Genomic DNA, 21,998 nt, shown 5'->3' on the forward strand with positions numbered 1-21,998 from the left:
CATCTGTCTTCACAGCGGAAGATATAGGGCAGATCCCTGAACCTGAACTAACATTTGCAGGAAGGGATTCTGAGGAACTGAGACAAATAGTGGTAACGAGAGAGGAAGTTCTAGGCTTAATGGACAATATAAAAACTGACAAATCACCGGGCCCGGATGGCATCCACCCGAGAGTTCTCAAAGAACTCAAAGGTGAAATTGCTGATCTGCTAACTAAAATATGTAACTTGTCCCTCGGGTCCTCCTCCATGCCTGAGGACTGGAAAGTGGCAAATGTAACGCCAATCTTCAAAAAGGGATCCAGAGGGGATCCCGGAAATTACAGGCCAGTTAGCTTAACTTCTGTCCCTGGAAAACTGGTAGAAAGTATTATTAAAGCTAGATTAACTAAGCACATAGAAGAACAAGCCTTGCTGAAGCAGAGCCAGCATGGCTTCTGCAAGGGAAAGTCCTGTCTCAGTAACCTATTAGAATTCTTTGAGAGTGTCAACAAGCATATAGATAGAGGTGATCCAGTGGACATAGTGTACTTAGACTTTCAAAAAGCGTTTGACAAGGTACCTCACCAAAGACTTCTGAGGAAGCTTAGCAGTCATGGAATAAGAGGAGAGGTCCTCTTGTGGATAAGGAATTGGTTAAGAAGCAGAAAGCAGAGAGTAGGAATAAATGGACAGTTCTCCCAATGGAGGGCTGTAGAAAGTGGAGTCCCTCAAGGATCGGTATTGGGACCTGTACTTTTCAACTTGTTCATTAATGACCTAGAATTAGGAGTGAGCAGTGAAGTGGCCAAGTTTGCTGACGACACTAAATTGTTCAGGGTTGTTAAAACAAAAAGGGATTGTGAAGAGCTCCAAAAAGATCTCTCCAAACTGAGTGAATGGGCGGAAAAATGGCAAATGCAATTCAATATAAACAAGTGTAAAATTATGCATATTGGAGCAAAAAATCTTAATTTCACATATACGCTCATGGGGTCTGAACTGGCGGTGACCGATCAGGAGAGAGACCTCGGGGTTGTAGTGGACAGCAAGATGAAAATGTCGACCCAGTGTGCGGCAGCTGTGAAAAAGGCAAATTTCATGCTAGCAATAATTAGGAAAGGTATTGAAAATAAAACAGCCGATATCATAATGCCGTTGTATAAATCTATGGTGCGGCCGCATTTGGAATACTGTGTACAGTTCTGGTCGCCTCATCTCAAAAAGGATATTATAGAGTTGGAAAAGGTTCAGAAGAGGGCAACTAGAATGATCAAGGGGATGGAGCGACTCCCTTACAAGGAAAGGTTGCAGCATTTGGGGCTTTTTAGTTTAGAGAAAAGGCGGGTCAGAGGAGACATGATAGAAGTGTATAAAATTATGCATGGCATTGAGAAAGTGGATAGAGAAAAGTTCTTCTCCCTCTCTCATAATACTAGAACTCGTGGACATTCAAAGAAGCTGAATGTTGGAAGATTCAGGACAGACAAAAGGAAGTACTTCTTTACTCAGCGCATAGTTAAACTATGGAATTTGCTCCCACAAGATGCAGTAATGGCCACCAGCTTGGACGGCTTTAAAAGAAGATTAGACCAATTCATGGAGGACAGGGCTATCAATGGCTACTAGCCGTGATGGCTGTGCTGTGCCACCCTAGTCAGAGGCAGCATGCTTCTGAAAACCAGTTGCCGGAAGCCTCAGGAGGGGAAAGTGTTCTTGCACTCAGGTCCTGCTTGCGGGCTTCCCCCAGGCACCTGGTTGGCCACTGTGAGAACAGGATGCTGGACTAGATGGGCCACTGGCCTGATCCAGCAGGCTCTTCTTATGTTCTTATGTTCTTATCTGCTTTGCATGCAGAAGATCCAGGTAGCATCTCCAGGTAGGGCTGGGAAATATTCCCTGTCTGAAAGCCTGCAGAGCCACTGCCAGTCAGTGTAGACTATACCGAGCCAGATGAACCATTACTCCGACTTGGTATTTCAATGTAATGAAGGAAAGGCATTCTGTACATGTGTAGGAGGTGCACACTTCTTTTTTCACTATTGCAGATATGCCAAGGGCAAGAACAGGTCGTAGAGTTAAGCCCCAATGATTCTTGCACTGATGAGATTGCTCGAGTGCCACACTCTGTAGATTTTTTTTAATTCATCTGGGTTGCCAGTCACCATTTAAACTAATTAAAAATATGGATTTTGTGACCTGAATGCCGGCCTCTATACCACAGCCAGCTGAATTCCCTTTCTTGGCCAGCCTCCTAAAAATAGGTCCTGGGCCCAGTGCCAGTGAACTCTTGCTCAGATCAACTTCTATGAGATGGTTACAAGATCAGAAGGAGTCAGAAGGTGATATGTTAGTCACCTCAAATAGCCCTTTTCCCTTTTCTTTCTCTTCTACCTCATCCCCTTTTCTCCCTCTGCAACAGTGCCATAGACAGGTACCTCCATCCAGTCCTTGTGCAGAAAACAGGCAACTATACCTGCCACGGATTACCATAACCTTACAACATCAGTGCTATGGCAATTCCCAGAAGATACCCTACACAGCAAGGATGAAGAAGCTGTGGCCCTCTAGATGTTGTTGGGCTACAACTGGGGATGGAGGAGAAATTTGATTCAGTTCACATTTATTTGCACTTTCCAAAACAATATGTGAACTGAAAAGCAGCTAACCTTTGAAATTTGCACATCTCTGCAATTTGCAATGCCATTTTCTAGCCAATTGGTACAAAAAGGCATACGCTAGAGTAGAAATGTAAATGTAAATGTACATATTAATGAAAATAATGTAAACAAATACATTACATTAAGGAAAACTGTTTTGCAAAAATGTGTGTATTAGGGCAAATATGTGTATATTGGAAGAAATTTGCACTAAAATGCTGATGAATTTTCACAAGGACTTTTAAAAATTTGCAAACTGATCTGGAAATGTGGAGAACTGAAGACTGAATAAAAGAGGAACTGACAGAAACCAAAATGGATAGATCAGCCCATCACTAGCTATAATGCTCATCATCCCTGACCACTGGCCATGCTGGCTGGGCTGATGGGAGTTGGAGTCCAACAACATCTGGAGGGCCTTAGGCTCCCCATACCTGGTGTACAATCTCCTGCTCCTTCCACAGTTTTCAGAGAAAAAATAAATAAATCTAGATTTTGACAGCCACAAAATATACTTCTACCTCTGAAATAAATGAGGCAAATGTGCTACATATTTGCATAGATACATTTAATTTGTATGCTCATACCATTTGCATAACCGTGCAGTTTTAAAGAATCTCAGTAAATACATCTCAATAAATAAAATAAAGGAAAAGGGAAAATACCATCCTGCATAAAGCTAGGGATGATGCAGGATTTAAACAGAGAATAATCTTCCTTCCAAGCCACCTTCGCTGGTGTTGGTTTTTCATCTGTTTGTTTTGAAAGAGCCCTTTGACTTTCACACAGTATATCCATCTGATCAAAACAAAACCATGGCAGTTTATGTATACTGATATTGTATTATTATTTACTGGTTATTATTTTTCACCCACACATCAGTTTCCTAGCATCAATACCAGGAACTCCTAAAACCATTTACTGAATATAAATGAAAATGAATCTGGGAAAAGAGAAAGGGGATTGCCTTTTTCTTCTGAATGCAGCAGCAAGGTGATCAGGGAAGACCCCATCCAGTGGGGAAATTCTCCTGCACAAGCCCCTTCAGGGGAGCTGTACAGGAGTCCTACTTGGTTTCAATAGGGTTTGCAACACACAGCTTCCTGTTGGATCTGGCCCAGATAGTTTGTTAAAAGGCTGCACGAGTCCCAGTGACTCATCCAGAGAGCTCTCTCATGAATGTGGCCTAGCGCAACCGCAACCACAGTCTGCTCATGAGGAAGTAGTCATTAAAAATTAACGGAGCCTGCAATGCAAGAATGAGAGCAGAGCTGATTCGGCAGCTGCTCTGCGGGACTCAGAATCAGTGCTGGCCTTATCATTATCCAGCACTTTGGCGGCAGCAGTAATTCTGCCATGCCTAATGGGTCAGTGGCAGAGAAAGATCTTGAAACCAAATCCAAGTGTGATGCTGTTTCTCTTATTCTCTTAATAATGCTACCCCACTTCAGAGGATCTAGCAAATTTTCAAGGTGGAAAGAAAGCCAAAGTAAACTATAGGGGGTAAGAAGGGCATCTTACCTTATAGTCCACACAAGACATAAAAAGAAAGGCTGCTGAATATGGAGCAGCTTCCGTGAAGGACTCCGTATCTGAAGATGATGGCAAGTCAACTTTATAAATGGAGAAGAAATGGCCTTCAGGGGCTCTCTGTGAGATGTGCTCTCTCTTTCCACTTAAGTCATTTTTATAGATCTGAGTCACCTTTATGCTTTCAAGGGAAGCCTTGTTAGTGTTCAGTAAGATTCCTTTCATGCAAGCCTTGGGAATTAGGCTTCAAATCTACCAGTAAGTGCTCAAAAGCTATATCCTATAGAGATGGCAGATGAAGTGGCAAGAGTATGCTGGATTTCTCCCCCAAATCATTCCTGTTTTTTCTCTTAACAGCATGCTGCTCTACACATTCCTTATATCTAAAGCACACAGAAAGCATGTCTGTCTAGAAGAAAGCATAAAAACTGCTTGTAGATCATCTCATCGGACAATTAAATGCACAACATTTCTCTGCAGTTAAATGCAAACGTAACATTAATCCTTGGATGGAACTAATTGTGGATTGTTGTCTTAACTCTAGTTAAAATCCTGAACTTACTATGAAACCACAGTTTAGGGCCTAAGCCCTAAACTTGTATGTTGGCTTTCAAGCAAAGACAGGGAATCTGACTAATCGTGATATGCTTGATTCAGATACTGACCTCATTTGGACAATAATATCTTGGCTTAAGATATGAACAAGCCTTCTGCCTGCATATACAGCCCCTTCCCTATGCCCAGAAGTCTTCAGTTAACCATATTTTCCAGCTGCATCTGACACAGGAAACAATGGTTACCAGGTTTGAACAAGCCAGGATCTTAAAGCAACTTCAAAGTGGGTTGCTCTGAACCTGATAACCAAAGTTTCCTGGTTCAGAACAAATGGGAAACTATGTCTAATTGGATGCTTCTTGCAGCATGCTGAGAAGGAGCTATGTGTGGAGGCAAAGGCTTAAGCATATCTATTATTAAGCTGAAATATGATGATCTGAACTGGGCCATCAACATTTAACTGCAGATTATGCAAACCTCTTCAAGCCATGGGTTCACATCCCAGTTGGTGGCCCATCTTCAGCCATGGTTTAGTTATTCAAATACTATAAGCTATATTTCAGTTATTTATCTACACAGTTTCATCAATGTACATGGTGCTTTGCAGAACAACAAAAACACCTACTAGGAGAAGGCTGCAATCTAAAATTTGATGGGGTGGGGACAACAGAAGGAGGGGAGGAAAGTCAAAGGTGGGAATGAGCAGAGGTGAGCCACATCAGCTGCAGTACCAGTAGCCCAGTTGGCAGCAGACCCTGTCCAGGCACAGCATTTGCCCCACCATTCTGGGTGCATTTAGGGGGAAGGGACATGGCTCAGTGGCAGAGCACATGCTTTGCATGCAAAAGGTCCCAGGTTCAGTCCCTGACATCTCCACATAGGGCTGGGTGAAACCTGGGTCTAAAGCTCTGGAGAGCTGCTGCAAGTTAGTGTGGAAGCTAAATGGGCCCCATGATCTGAGTCTTAGGAGACAGCTTTCTATCTTCCCATGATGGCACTGGATCTGAAAAGGTTTCATGTACAAAGGTGTTTTTTGAATATGGATTTGAAGGAAGAAAGAGGGAGACAGCATCACACAGGAGTTCCAGGCATAGGGAGGAAGCAAGAAAACAATGGCCAGAGTCTGATAAGAGAGGTACAACAAGAGTTGTCAGGCTTTACGCTTCCCATCCCTCCGTGCCATTAACAACAGGACTGGCACACAAAAACAAAGCAGGAGAAGCTTTTCCTGGCATGGAGATAAAGGGCACATCCAGAAAGCCACTATTTTCAGGCGGGATTCAGTTACATTCTGGCAAATTCGGGTTGCATAGTTACAGTTGATTGACTGGGAGCTCTTGTGCAACAAATCCACTTTCCCAAAAGACTGGACTTTTTGCAGTAAGGAAGGTGAGGGGGGAATGCACTGGAAAGTGTGGGACAACGCTTGCTTTGACACAGCACGATCCAGGCTTCCCACAAACAAATCAGAGTTAATATTAATTAAATAGCCAATGTCGTCAAACAAACAAATCAGGATGAATGCACAGTAAAGTGACAAGGAAAGCTTCGGTCACTACTGAATCTGTTTCTCAGTAAGAAAGATGACAACCCTCTCAGGCCCACAAATTCAGGCAGCATCATATTTACTTATCTAGATGCACCGCCTGGCCCATCCCAGAGGCTCAGTCGGAGCAGGAAACAAAGCAGCACGACAAAACAAACAAACTGAAAAGGGAAAAAACCACCAAGCCCAACAAGACTAGGAGCAACCACTCTAGGGAAACCACTGCGTCATCAAAGCATTTAAGGCGTTGCAAGTTATAACCAGCACCTTGAATTCTGCCTGGAATAATATACATCTCATACATATTGTTTACATGAATGCAAATAGGATGTGCTAAATTGGGATCATTCATTTGCATTAATTCAGACAGGTGTTTCCTACCCCCCTTCCTCTTCACCATCCTGCGGCCCAAAGGAAATGCAGTTACAGTAAGGCAAGGTCAACATTTCTTCTTTTGTTTCCAGTGGGTTATATCCAGCTAAGTTATAGTCAGGATAGACCCAGTGAAATTAATGGATCTAAGTTAGCAACGTCCATTAATTTCAATGAGTCTACTCTGATTTGGGCTGACACTGGATGCAACCTTATGTCAGGAAATGCAGGGGTCTCATACTCCTACATGAGTTTGAGTAGAAAAACACTCACAGTTTTGCTGGCTTCAGTGCACCTCCACCTGTGTTTTCTGAACACAAGGACACATGATGCCAGGCAAACTCCACCCCCTTTTATTCCAAAACCTTGGAAGTTGCAGCTCCAGCACGCTTTAAAGTCCACTTCACACAGACTTCAAAACTGATCGGCCAGCAACCCTGTTGCCATTCCAGGTTTGTTCAATGAAAATGCTTTGCTCTGGGCTCAGGCAGACACAGTGATTGGCCCAGTGCTTTGCTGTGGGTGGCCCTAATCAGCACTTGAGGATAGGAGATGTGTGCTCTTGAACAGAGCTGTTTCAAACACAGCCAGAGAAAATGGTTTGGCACTTTTGAAGCAACAAGTGTGTCTGCAGCCAACACACAGACACCATCGGACTATTTGCATTAATGAAAGTGATAGGAAAATGCACAGTTATAAGATGGGGAATATTTGGCTCAGCATTACGACATGTGAGAAGGATCCTGGAATTGTCGTTGATCACAACGTGAATATGAACCAACAGTGCGATGTGGCTGCAAAAAAAGGCAAATTCTATTTTAGGCTGCATTAACAGAAGTATAGTTTCCAAATCATGTGAAGTATTAGTTCCCCTCTGTTCAGCACTGGTTAGGCCTCATCTTGAGTACTGCGTCCAGTTCTGGTTTCCGCACTTCAAGAAGGATGCAGACAAACTGGAACAGGTTCAGAGGAGGGCAACAAGGATGATCAGGGGACTGGAAACAAAGCCCTATGAGGAGAGACTGAAAGAACTGGCATGTTTAGCCTGGAGAAGAGAAGACTGAGGGGAAATATGATAGCACCCTTCAAGTACATGAAAGGTTGCCACACAGAGGAGGGCCGGAATCTCTTCTCGATCGTCCTAGAGTGCAGGACACGAAATAATGGGCTCAAGTTGCAAGAAGCCAGATTTCGACTGAACATCAGGAAAAACTTCCTAACTGTTAGAGCCATACGACAATGGAACCAATTACCTAGAGAGATAGTGGGCTCTCCAATGCTGGAGGCATTCTAGAGGCAGCTGGACAGCCATCTGTCGGGAATGCTTTGATTTGGATTCCTGCATTGAGCAGGGGGTTGGACTTGATGGCCCTATAGGCCCGTTCCAACTCTATCTAACCTGTGCACAATCAAATCAAGAAGGATGCTCAATAAATAGGTTGTCTAGAAAAGCATTTGCTTTGCGGGGACAGGTGAACAGACAGTGTGGAGGAAGAGGAGGAGAAGCAGGGCCAGGGGATTCCACAGGTTGGCAAAAGGCCCCCCTGCTGGATGCAGGCCTTGGCAGGTCCCTAACAATGCTGACCCCCAATGCTGGCCCTTGCAATGGGTTTATCTCCTTTAAGAATATAAAACGTGCCCTGCTGGATCAGGCCAGTGGCCCATCTAGTCCAGCATCCTGTTCTTACAGTTGCCAGCCAGATTCTTATGGGAAGCCTACAAGCAGGACATGAGTGCAACCATGCTCTTCCCACTTGTGTTCCCTAGCGATATACCCATCATGGCTAGCAGCCTTTGATAGCCTTACCTCCATTAATTTGTCTACCCCTCTTTTAAGCCATCCAAACTGGTGGCCATCACTACCTCATGAGGGAGAGAATTGCATAGATTAACTCTGTGCTATCTAAAGAAGTACTTTCTTTTGTCTGTCCTATGTCTTCCAACATTCAGGTTCATTGGATGGCCCTGATCTCTAGTATTATGCGACAGTGATATTGGATGGAAAGGTTTTTCTCCCTATTATTCAAGCGTGCCAGTCCTAGCACCCCCTCCTGGCCTAACTTTTACATACATCAAGGGTGGAAAACCTTCAGCCGGGGGGCCAAATGCAGCCCTGCAGGCCTCCGTAACTGACCCTCAGAACTCTCCCAAGCCACATCCCTCACCGGCTCTGCTCTATGGTCTTCTCGATACTTCTGGCTGGCTGGAAGGTATCCTTGAACTGCGATGATGCCTCTGGCTTGCCAGGATGGAGAGGTTTTTGTTTGGTGTATTTGCAAGGCTGGCAGAATGTAGCCTGCTGTACAAAGGTAAGAGTCGCCATTCTCTGCTCCTCCAACTTTTGCCTCTGGCCATGTGTGCTATTGGCATGTGAGAATGCGGCTCTCTGACTGAAAAAGGTTCCCCACCCCTGATGTACAGTATATATTAGAGTACGAAAAGTATCATTTGCTACAGAGATCCCTGATCCAGACAGCAGTATGCATGAGGCTCTGCTACCGAAGGGTTGTATTCAACTAAGTCCTACTCATAGTGAACCCACTGAAACATATGAACCTAAATTAGTCATGTTTACTAACATCAATAGAGTAGAACTAGTATTGAATATCATCCTAAATAAACAGTGCCCACAGACTTCCATGCAGGGATAGGAATTAGGTACCCCAAAGGATTCCATGTGCACTGAGACTTCTGGATACACTCCTATTTCTCCTGTGCAGGTGGCTTTTGCACATCCAGCTGAGTGCACTGTAGCAGAGTTGCTTTGAGTGGTATAGGAGAACTAAAGGCTTATGTGAAGGCCATCCTAGTCCAGGGCCATAGGCAGCCAGACCTGAATTTAAGCTGGGAGGGTATGCTCTCTAGCCCAGAGTCCCTGAGGTCAGTTGTTGGAACTAGAGCTGGGAAGAGGAAGAGAAGGAATTGGAGCCTGACACTGCTCTGATGCCCAAGGAAAAACCAGCAGCCAGGGCCCTAATATGTGTACCAGGCCTGGCCAATCCAGAGACCTCATAGGGCCAATCATAGAAGCTGGTGTTACTCACCGGCATTCTCTGCTGTGCCGAAAGGAGGATCTGAGGCTTGAACATCCGCAGTCATAACATAAGAAAAGCCTGCTGGATCAGGGCAAAGGCCAATCTAGTTGAGCATCCTGTTCACACAGTGGCCAACCAGATGCCAAAGGGAAGCCTGCAAGCAGGACCTGAGTGCAAGAGCACTCTCCCTTCCTGCGGTTTTCCCCAACTGGTATTCAGAAGCATGCTGCCTTCAGCTATGGACACAGTCCTAAGAAACTCATATGGCTACACCATGATGTTCCCATTTCAAAGCCCAGAGCTGGGATAGGTGAATCTGTCAATATTGGTTTCTCTCAGTTTCTCATTCATCAGCACTATAGTGCGTATTTCTCCTAATATACATGTTTTTATATGCAGTTTTGCCTAATGTAAACATTTTTACAATTTCCCCTTATATAATGCATTTTTGCATGCTGTGCACAATTTATTCTAGCATATGCATTTTTGTATGCATTACTTAGCTGGAGAACTGCATTGCAAAATTCAGAGACATGCGAATTTCAAAGAATGGCTACATTTCGGTTTGTTTATTGTTTCAACATGTGCAAATTAGGTAACTTTGCCTTTGAATGCAAACTGAAACAAATTTCTCTCACGTCCTTAGCCCAGAGTTCCTTGATCGCAAGTGTGCAAAAAAGCAGTGAGAGCTAGAAGGCAGAAAACACTTTCCAGTCCAGAAAAGCATTAGCAAGTGCGAAGGCTCAGGGGCACTCTCTTCTGTACTGCTGCTTCACGTTTTCCACCACAGCTACACTCTGGAATTAAAAGTAGGTTCTTATTTATTTAAAATATTTCTATCCTGCCCTTCTACCCTATAACAGGGCACTCAGGGCGGCTTACAAAAATAAAATCAAACATGTACATAATAAAATTGTAAACAGTAAAATCACAAAAACATTAAAATAAATTAAAAATACATAAAATACAATTAAAATATATAAAATACATATACATATAGACAGACACACACACACACACACATATATAGGGATTGGTACTAAAGGGACTACAAAGGTAAAATTTACGGCAGAAGGATCAGTGTCAGGCTCTACCTTCTTATGCAAAACCCTGGTGACCTTTTGCTGAAAATAAGTCCAGAGCCTTGTTTTCTGAGGATAGACCCTGGAGTACAGAGGGATTACATAGCACATACTTTCAGATTCCACTGCAAAACTGGGGTAGAGGGAGGACTCAAAAGGCTTTCCACACTCTTGCAAGAATGGTTAAATCCCCCATGCATTGAAAGAGGTGGTAATCACTTCTCTGCTAGCAGTATGGATTCATCCCAATCGCACCTTCAATTTAAAAACAAGCTTCTAGTCCTCAAGGCCTGAGGAAAAAAGTTGAGGCAGACCTCTGATTCTGAGAGAAGGTTTGCACAAGTAAGATAAACAGTGGCTTGCTTTTAAGAGTGGATAGCAGATGTGGAGCCTTGTCAGCCTCACACACATGGCACGGTTAAGGGCAAGCATTCCTGACTAGCCTGCAACTCTCACTAATCTAACCCTGAGCATCCCACTGTGCCCTGTTAAAGCATTACAGTACTGATCTTTGGCTTCTCTCACTGCTTCCATTCTGGACTCCATGACAGCAGTTTCTTCCTGACCTGCAGCACCATCTGCTGTTTTAGCCTTGCCTCTTTCGCCACCATCTACACTGCTCAGGGAGAAAATTTGTCACTCTCTTCTAGCAAACAGCTGTGACCAATATGGAACCTGGCTACCATAAAAAAATAAAAATAAGTTAAAAAATAGAATCTTTACTATGTAACAAGCAATTCCAAGGTAAATAAAGACATCATTAATTCTAGGGTAGCTATAAAGACTGGGGATGGGGGGCATAACCCACATTGTGGCAGAAATGCACACATGAATGACTGGTGGCCTTAGGGTTATATGTGGCCCTTGGCCTCATTTTATGTGGGTGGCAAAGTGGGGGAAATGGGGGGTAACAGAAAGAGAGGGGGAAGGGGTATCCCTACCCACCTTTGATTCCAGCCCCACTCAGTTTTGATTCTGGCCCTTCCACCACCAAAATGTGGCCCCCAACAGATTACCCCTGCAGGTTTGTTCGTTTGATTGATTGATTTATATCCTGCCCTTTCTCCCAGTAGGAGCCCAGAGCGGCAAACAAAAGCACTAAAAACACTTTAAAACATCACAAAAACAGACTTCAAAATATATTAAAACACAACAACCATTAAAAACATATTAAACATCTTTTAAAAAGCTTTAAAACATTTTTTAAAAGGTTTAAAAATATATTAAAAAGCAATTTCAACACAGATGCAGACTGGGAAAAGGACTCTATTTAAAAGGTTTGTTGAAAGAAGGTCTTCGGTAGGCACCGAAAAGTTAACAGAGATGGTACCTGCCTAATATTTAAGGGGAGGGAATTCCAAAGGGTGGCCCCACTTCACTAAAGGTCCGTTTCCTATGTTGTGTGGAACAGACCTCCTAATAAGATGGTATCTGTGACCACTGTGGCAACTGTCCACTCCTACAGAAACACAAAGCTGCCGGAAGTGAGTTAAGGTGATATGGGGTGGGAAAGAAATTTGATTCAGTTCATATTTAAAGGTAACTCTACCTAATTCACATGTTCTGAAACAATACGAGAACTGGAACACAGATATCCTTCAAAAGTTGCACTTTTCCAAATTTTGCAGTGCAGTTCTCCAGCCAAGTAATGCGCACAAAAATGCATGTACTAGGGAAAAGGGTGCAGAAAAATGCATATATTAGTGAAAATAGTGTGCAAAAGTGCGTTATATTAGGGAAAACTGCTTTACAAAAATGTGTATAGTAAAAATCTGATGAAAATGCTAATGAACTTTCATGAGGATTCTTTTTTAAAGAATCACAAACCGATGTGAAATTATGAATGCAAAAATAAGAAACTGAGAGAAACTGACATGTTCACCCATTCCTAATCATGGTTCAACATTCTCACCACACTAATGTGGTTGTAGAACTGGGCCTCAAAGTCTTAAGATTTCCAGGTAGGGTTTCTGGAATAGGATTCTGGGTTCAAATTAAACCCTGATGCTGATTATTTTTTCTCTAGCTATCAAGGTGCTATCCTCATCCACATAAATCTAAGCCACAAATTGGTCTTGTCCACACATCCCTTTAAACCACAGTTAAGCTTAACCATGGTTTAAAGGTGAACGCTCGGTGTGCTGGTGCACAGGGTGAAAATCGTGGGTGCTTTGGTCGTTCCCCATTCCAAGGGTGCCATGTTGACAGGAGCTAAGCTATGGTTTGTCTGAGAGTCACATCTGAACTCACAGCTGTGGTTTGTTTCCACATGACAACCTACACCTGCTGAAATCCCCTCTTTTATATGATTATTAACACCTTGTCCTCTTTTTCATTAGGGCACCCTAATTCCTACCCACTCAGCTCCCTGGGAGATAAATGCTGATCCGGCCCTTGAAACTAATAAGGACTGGAGATTTGGCTTTATTCATCAAGAGATATCTATGTAAATACATTAAAATCCTACTATCCACATCCTGGGATTGAGCTTTAGACTTGAAAAGAGGTTCCCAAGCTGAGCCGTGGATCAAATAAAGCCCTAAGGGGGGGGATCAGTCACAGGGAGGGAAGAAAACAAAAGCCAAGCAGAGTCTGAGAACCTGGCTTTCATGAAGACTGCTCTGAGCTTAGTCCCGAGTCATTAGGCAAGAGGAAGGGATGGCAACTTATCTGCAGGTGATCACAGGCAAAATGCTGCCAGCATGCAGAACAGGTGTCTCTAAAGAAGCTCCATTCTCATGCACCTGGTGAGATGTGGTTTTTCAACTCTCACACACCTATTCTTAGCAGTTCATGTTACAAGCATTTAAGCATCTGGTTCTGACATCTCCTTCAGGTGGGGAGGGAGGCAGGGAAGAACATAAGAAAAGACCTGCTAGATCAAAGGCCCAGCTCGTCCAGCACCCTGTTCTCACAGTGGCCAACCAGATGCCCCAATCGGAAGCAGGACCTGAGCACAGCAGCACTGCAGAGTTGCGGTGTGCCAGCCAATTCCCAGTGAGAAGTAGCTGGCTTGCCCAAAACCGAGCAGAATTGAACCCTCCATGCATCAGCTGATGTGCTGAGGGGGTTCAATCCTGATTTGTGCAGGGCTTGGGCACTGAGCAGGGCTTGTACACTGAGCAGGATTGAATTCTCATGCATCAGCTGATGTGTGTGTGGTTCAATCCTGCTTTGTAAAGGGTTTGGGCACTGAGCAGGATTGAACTCATCACGTATTAGCTAATGCGTGGGGAGTTCAATCTTCCTTTCTGCAGCCATGTCTCTACCTGCTCCACAGCTGACGTCACATATGATGTCAAGTGTGGGGCAGGTGGGTGTGGTTTTAATATACTATTAAACTGCATGTTTCATGACATTTCTTCATTTCAATAAATGTGTGTTTAATCATTTAAAATGAAGATTAAGAATGCCCTTTCACATGATTTTAAAGTGCCCTTCTAAATTCATTCCCCCTGCCAGTACAAATTCCTTCTAAAAAAGGCCTGCACTGTCACCAATTGTTGTTCCCAGCAACTAATATTCACTAGCATACTGCCTGCGACAGTGGAGGAAGAACACATCCACCATGGCTGGAAGCCTTTGGTAGCCTTCTTCTCCATGAATTTGTCTAATCCTCTTTTAAAGCCATCTCGTTGGTGGGCATCACTATATCACTCATGGGGGACCACCTCATCTATCTTTCTATGCCAGTTGCTGGAGAGCACAAGTAGGGAGGATGCTGTTGCACTCCAGTCCTGCATGTGGGTTTCCCAGGGGCATCTGGTTGGCTCCTGTGGGAAACAGGATACTGAACTGGATGGGCCTCTGGCCTGATCCAGCAGGGTTCTTCTTACAATCTTATAAAGCAGGATTGATCTCATGAAAGGAGACAGGTTTCTACATTCGCTATTTTCCACACTGTAGGTTCAGATGGCCCTTACTGTATCAGGGTGGCGTTTTTATTGCTGTGAACTGCCTTGGGGCGGGCCTCCTTTCTCTCCACCACCATCTCTATGCTTTCTGATATGCTGCTCCCTGGGCCCCTCTTTTCTTTAAGCTCTGCCTTTCTATTGAGTGGCTGGACAACCTCCCAGATGGGTGACTAATAAATCCAATAAATAATAATAATAATAATAATCCTCCGTCAATTCCCTACTCAACAGGCCCAGCACCAGAAGGCAGCTGAAGGCCCCTATGGCTGAGAGGGGCCCCTGCTGCTGGGGATGGGTAGATGTAGCTCCTGCTCCACAATCTATGCTAGCATCAGGTCATGGACCATGCATAGGGTTGCCAGGTCGGAACCATTCAAAAACCTGAGAAAATGGGGGCGGGCCCTAGTGACGTCATGGGGCGGGCCCTAGTGACGTCACGGGGCGGGCCCTAGTGACGTCATGGGGTGGGCCCTAGTGACGGCATGGGGCGGGCCCTAGTGATGTCACAGGGCAGGCCCTAGTGACATCATTAAACATGATACATTGTATCAACCACAGTTGCTTGGAGCATACCATTCAAAAAAAATTATCTGGAGATTAAAATAGAAATCTTACCTAAAATAGGGTGTTCCTAGGTCCATCTGAAGTGACAAAGTCATTCTTTCTCACAAGCTTAGGGTGATGCAAAATGGAAATGGACTGCCTTCAAGTTGATCCCAGATAGGGTCTTCATGGTAAGCAGTATTCAGACAGAGGTGGTTTACTATTGCCTTCCTCTGAGTCTGAGAGGCAGTGACTGGCCTAAGGTCACCCGGTGAGCTTCATGGCTGTGTGGGGATTCCAACCCTGGTCTGCCAGGTCACAGTTCAACGCCTTTAGGGAACATTTAATCTAGTTTACTTGCTTCTGGCAAGAAGGGTTTACGTGCCCTCAGGCCAGGCCATTATTGGAAGAAAGAAGCTCAGTGTTGCAGAGATGTTAGATGGGAGCACAGATGGATGCCCCTGAAGGCAACAACTGTAAACATGCTTATTAAGGAACTAAGCCCCATAGAACTCAATAGGACTTACTTCTGAGTAGATATGGTTGCAGCCATGTTAAGGACAAGGGAGGGCATTCTAGGCAAACAGTTGGCAACTGCCTGTCAACATTGTGCTGTTGCTAAGACTTGACTGGGGATCATCCACAAAGTTATCCATAAGGCACTGCAACTTTATGTGTTGGCTGGCTACTGCAGTGGGTGTCCCCTAATATTTATGGACATACAAGCAGGGTGAGTGTAGGCAGCAATTGCCTTTCTACTTTACGAGGCCTTATATAGGACCGACAGGCAGCAGGAGAGAGGGGAGGACCAGAAAAAGAACAAAAATAAAAATAAAGAGAGCGCCTCCTCCTAAGCAATAAGCATGTGCACTGTGCAGAGCGCCTGCCTCCGTTTCCCCCCGAAGCCGCCCCACCCAGCCTCGACGCCAGCGCCTTCTGGGCCAGGCAACCTTGGTGATCTCTGGGCCGCTTCAGCCCCGGCACCTCTCTGCCCTCCCCCCCCTGAGAAAAATCAACTCATTTGAAATGCGGTGTTGGAGGAGAGCTTTGCGGATACCATGGTCTGCAAAACAGACAAATAATTGGGTGTCAGAACAAATTAAACCAGAACTATCACTAGAAGCTAAAATGATGAAACTGAGGTTATCATACTTTGGACACATAATGAGAAGACAGGATTCACTAGAAAATATAATAATGCTGGGAAAAACAGAAGTAGAAAAAGAGGAAGGCCAAACAAGAGATGGATTGATTCCATAAAGGAAGCCACAGACCTGAACTTACAAGATCTGAACAGGGTGGTTCATGACAGATGCTCTTGGAGGTCACTGATTCGTAGGGTCGCCATAAGTTGTAGTCAACTTGGAGACACATAACAACAACAAATAGCTCCCAAATAGCTCCCAAATGTGTCCCTTGCTTCTGATTGCATGGGACAAGAGAGTATGTGACCTATAGCTGTTCATTCACACAATATGCCACCATGGTTTAGCATTACATCTGAACATAACTACTCTGTCTTCAACAGCAGCCAAACAAATTACTTCAAATGCCCATAAGCAAATCAGGATGTGCCAACCAGAAGTATACAGCCTCTGAATGTAGATTCCATTTGCAGCCATGTTAAGGACAAGGGAGGGCCTTCTAGGCAAAACAGACAAATAATTGGGTGTCAGAACAAATTAAACCAGAACTATCACTAGAAGCTAAAATGATGAAACTGAGGTTATCATACTTTGGACACATAATGAGAAGACATGAGTCATTAGAAAAGATAACAAAGCTTGGAAAAACAGAAGGGAGTAGAAAAAGAGGAAGGCCAAACAAGAGATGGATTGATTCCATAAACGAAGCCACAGACCTGAACTTACAGGATCTGGACAGGGTGGTTCATGACAGATGCTCTTGGAGGTCACTGATTCATAGGGTCACCATAAGTTATAATTGACTTGAAGGCACATAACAACAACAACAAACCTCCCTGATAGACTGTGGGAATGCTGTGGACACAATATATTTCAACTTTAGCAAAGCTTTTGACAAAATGCCACATGATATTCTGATTAGCAAGCTAGCTGAATGTGGACTGGATGGAACAGCTATTGGGTGGATCCACAGTTGGCTACACAATCATATTCAGAGTGCTAATCAATGGTTTCTTCTCAACCTGGGGGGGTAACTAGCTGGCTACTATAGGGCTTGGTCTTGGACCCAGTGCTCTTCAACATTTTTATTAATGACTTGGATGAGGAGGGGCAGGGAATGCTTATCAAACGTGTAGATGATGCAAAATTGGGAGGAATACCTAATTCCCTGGAAGACAGAAACAAAATTCAAAGGGATCTTAATAGGCTGGAGCATTGGGCTAAAAACAGCAGAATGAAATTTAACAGGGATAAGTGCAAAGTTCTACACCTAGGAAAAAGAAACCAAATGCAGTTATTAAGATGGGGGATACTTGGCTCAGCAATACTACATGCAAGAAGGATCTTGGGATTGTTGTTGATCACAAACTGAATATGAGCCAACAGTGTGATGTGGCTGCAAAAAAAGCAAATGCTATTTTAGGCTGCATTAACAAAGTGAGTCAAGTACTAGTTCTCCTTTATTCAGCACTGGTTAGGCTTCATCTTGAGTACTGCGTCCAGTTCTTGACACCACACTTTAAGAAAGATACAGCAAACTAGAATGGGTTCAGAGGAGGGTAACGAGGATAATCAGGAGACAGGAAACAAAGTCCTATGAGGAGAGACTGAAAGAACTGGGCATGTTTAGCCTGGAGAAGAGCAGACTAAGGGGAGATATGATAGCACTCTTCAAATACATGAAAGGTTGTCACACAGAGTAGGGCCGGGGTCTCTTCTTGATCGTCTCAGAGTGCAGGACATGGTATAATGGGCTCAATAATGCTGGAAGCCAGATTTCGACTAAACATCAGTCCATTAAATTGAGAGACAGTGACTGGCACAAGATCACTAAGAAACTTTTATAGCAGTGTGAAGCTTTGAACAAAAATCATCCTGGTTACTGTCCAAATACTTTCTAGCTGATACAAGTACAGTGGCTATTTATTGTCCTGGTTCTACCCTACAGATCCTCCACCTGCCTTTCATTTCCTCTAACCTCCATAGTCTCTCCAGTCAATCCCCCTTTTTAAAAGGTCTTGTTTCTTCCCACTCTATTTTCTATATTTTGGTACAAGCATTTTCTTTACTGCTTGCCTTTTTAAAAAAACCAGTACCACTGGTTTGGACTGAGGAAAAGGTGTGTGGCTTTGCTCTAACTCCCGTCTCAATAATAATAAACGGGCAGGCAACCTGTCAATTAGTACAGGCTCCATCTACGCAAAACAGGAACGTGTAATGATTATTTTCTTCCGCCAGCTTTTCTTGCTAGGTTACTCATTGTTCCCCCAAATCGCCCCCGTTCCCATTTCTCCCAGGTAGGGAGGAAAGAGCGCGCTGAGTCTCCTACCCGCCTGCTGGGAAGCCTCAGCTGAGGCGTCGCGTGATCCGAAAGAGCACCGGAAGTGCCTGTGATGCGTCCTTCCCTGGCTCTCCCTGTCAGGTTCCTACCTGCTCGTGGTTACTGCCTGTCTCTAGGCACCACCAGGGACTCCACCAGTCCGGACCGCACTCTCTTATGGTTTACCTATCCGCTCTAGCACAGATCTCAACAGATCCCCTGCTAGGCAACCACCAGTAACGTCCCAATACTAGTATTCCCAGAGACTCTGAATACTGGTATTGTTATTCTCTTCACTGCTGCCACCATTTGTTACAGTTCCCCTTCAGCCTTGGTCATTACCTTACCCTCCCTTCTGGTCTGTGAAACCCCAGCCAAGGATCAGGCCTTTGGTAAACCAAATTAAGTATTTATTAAAGATAACAAAGCTAACAAGATTAACAAGATTTCTTCTTAAGGCACATAAGCATATGGTTTTACTCAATACTAATCCGAACTCCACCTCCCTCCTTCTCCATGCTCTCCTGGCAAACAACTCTCTCAAACCCCACCAAGCAATCCACTCTTTCTCTTCTTCCCCCCAGATTCCACTCTCACTCTTCCTTTTATACATTCAGCCATTTTAAACACTCAGCCAATCATCTCGCATTCTACTGCCCATTCACTCCCCCTCCTCTTTCACTCCACTTACCATGTATCTTCTAAAACAACAACACTTACCATATATACATTAATATAGGAACGTCACAGTGCCCTCTCACTGACGGGAAAAATCGCCAAAATAAAATAACGTTTGATATTGTTTTTAAAATAAATAACTTCGTTTACGCTAGGCGGGATTTCATTTCTTTTTTTAAAAAAAGCAAAACGTTAAACATGTAAAAGTGAGCTATTTTACTTTTAAACCATTTAGGATGGCAGGCGGGGGGAGAGAATGGGGGTGGGGGCAGGGAGAGTGAGCGATCTGATCTCTTACTTTTAAACCATTTAGGATGGCAGGCGGGGGGAGAGAATGGGGGTGGGGGCAGGGAGAGTGAGCAATCTCTTACTTTTAAACCATTTAGGAGGGCAGGCGGGGGGAGAGAATGGGGGTGGGGGCAGGGAGAGTGAGCGATCTTACTTTTAAACCATTTAGGAGGGCAGGCGGGGGGAGTGAATGGGGGTGGGGGCAGGGAGAGTGAGCGATCTTACTTTTAAACCATTTAGGATGGCAGGCGGGGGGAGAGAATGGGGGTGGGCGCAGGGAGAGTGAGCGATCTGATCTCTTACTTTTAAACCATTTAGGATGGCAGGCGGGGGGAGAGAATGGAGGTGGGGGCAGGGAGAGTGAGCGATCTGATCTCTTACTTTTAAACCATTTAGGATGGCAGGCGGGGGGAGAGAATGGGGGTGGGGGCAGGGAGAGTGAGCGATCTGATCTCTTACTTTTAAACCATTTAGGAGGGCAGGCGGGGGGAGAGAATTGGGGTGGGGGCAGGGAGAGTGAGCGATCTTACTTTTAAACCATTTAGGAGGGCAGGCGGGGGTAGGGAATGGGGGTGGGGGTAGGGAGAGTGAGCGATTTTACTTTTTACTGCTGGGGGGGGTCCCTGCAGGGGCGGCTGCTGCTCAAGTCCTCCTGTCTGTCTGCACTGCAGTCCCTGCTGCCTGACTGAGAAAGAGCGGGAAGGCGGCCAGCTACAGCCCAACGGTATGCGTGTGTCAATCACACATGCGTGGCTGAGGGGGCCAATGAAAAGCCGGAGATCCTCCAGTTTAAACAAAATATTGCCGGTGGCCGGAGACGGCCCCCTTTTGCTGGAGACTCCGGCAGAAAACCGGAGACCTGGCAACCCTAACCATGCACCCCACAACATGGCATGATTCACGGAACATGAGCCACCCTCCCAGGGAACATCCCTCCCCCTGCTGGCATGGGCTTAAAATAGGCCCAGCCACACCACTGCCTTTGTTGCCGCATTAGTGTGATAGTGTTATGTGCCACCGCTGCCTAGGGCCCACTGCAGGCTGGTGCTCAAGGGCCTTCTACAATCTGTTGCCGGCCCTACTCCTCAAGACCCACTTCTTCTCTCCTGCACCACTCTGGCCCAGCTCCACAGTTCATTTATTGGTTCTCACGTCTTGCCCCATTCACCCCTGCCTTCCCCCTCTGCGGTAACTGGAAGACCCCTGAAGCAAGGTCTGTGTCGCTTCTCTGTTCTGCACAGCACCTACCATGCTGCTGGCTGGTGCTATATAAACGTAAACAACACCCACCTACCCACCCATGCATTCCATGTGTATCTCCCCCTTTCCTCCAAGGAGCTCACGGTGCTGTACATGGTTCTTCCCCTCCCCATTTTAACATAACAACCCTATGTGGCAGGTTAGACTAAGAGACAATGGCTGGCCCAAAGTCACCCAGTGAGTTTATAAACATAGATTATAAGATGGGGCATCAAAGAAATAATAGGAAAGAAAAAGGAAGTTCAGCAAGACCTTTTTGAATTGTAGGTAGCTCTGAACCAACAGAGGTTATCCAAATGCAGAGATTCAAAGCTTCAGCTTTCACACCTGGGTTGTACATTGGCCACTGCAGCCTGTTATTCCACCTACCCCAACTTCCTTCCCTCCAATCAGCTTTCATTATTCTTGGCCTATACCTCATAGCTGCAATCCAAAGCACTACAATATCCTCCCCTTCACAACTTCAGCCAATCACCCTTTCTCTTTCCCTTTGCTAGTATACTCTGTGCTCTCCAAAGAACTTCCCATTCTCCTGATATTGGAACCTGTTTCACAATGTCTCCTCCTCTGCAGGTTTAAAGGCACACCAAGTATGCTGCACCCCACCATATCTGACAAAGTTCTTTTAAGGGCAAGTACGCAAGGCTTAATGTTGTTGAAGTTTCGTATTCCTGAGGATGAGGTTATGCAAACAGCATTGGATCATGATTCTATCTCTGGTTTCCACCCCACCCACCCCAACCCAGTTCATATTGCATTATAGTTATTGTGGCATGTTATGAATGCACAGATCTGGGGGGAAAACAGGCTCACAATTTCTGAAGGGAAAGGGGGAGTCTATGTACAGCAGGGGTGAGGAACCTGTGGTCCTCCAGATGTTGGCACGCCAGATTCCATTGGCCCCAGACAACATGACCAAGGGTTGGGGATTATGGGAATTGTACTCCAGTAATTATAGTCCCCATCCTGATGTACAGAAAACATGCAAATATTACTAGTGGAACTGTGAAGGACAAAAGGGAAGATTGCTATCCTGAACAATCCACACACAGACTTCTCAGCACCCTCATCAAACCCAGGTTTTTCGGGGAG

At 44.9% G+C, this 21,998-nt stretch overlaps 2 protein-coding genes across 2 annotated transcripts in view; both read right to left on the reverse strand.

Annotated features, from left to right (window-relative positions):
* SRCIN1 (SRC kinase signaling inhibitor 1) overlaps positions 1 to 6,974 on the reverse strand; it is a 183,990-nt gene extending 177,016 nt beyond the window's left edge. Inside the window, exon 1 of the mRNA XM_061589047.1 lies at positions 6,915 to 6,974. The gene's annotated coding sequence lies outside the window, so the exon portion shown is untranslated. The remainder of the gene's footprint in view (positions 1 to 6,914) is intronic.
* A 3,340-nt stretch (positions 6,975 to 10,314) lies between these two features.
* The window catches only part of LOC133368028 (SRC kinase signaling inhibitor 1-like), a 69,008-nt gene continuing 57,324 nt past the window's right edge, over positions 10,315 to 21,998 (reverse strand). Inside the window, exon 3 of the mRNA XM_061592110.1 lies at positions 10,315 to 10,473. Coding sequence (XP_061448094.1) covers positions 10,420 to 10,473 — 54 coding nt within the window. The 3' untranslated portion in view covers positions 10,315 to 10,419. The remainder of the gene's footprint in view (positions 10,474 to 21,998) is intronic.

The sequence above is a fragment of the Rhineura floridana genome, chromosome 11 (genome assembly GCF_030035675.1).
Source record: "Rhineura floridana isolate rRhiFlo1 chromosome 11, rRhiFlo1.hap2, whole genome shotgun sequence".
Classification (NCBI taxonomy): domain Eukaryota; kingdom Metazoa; phylum Chordata; class Lepidosauria; order Squamata; family Rhineuridae; genus Rhineura; species Rhineura floridana.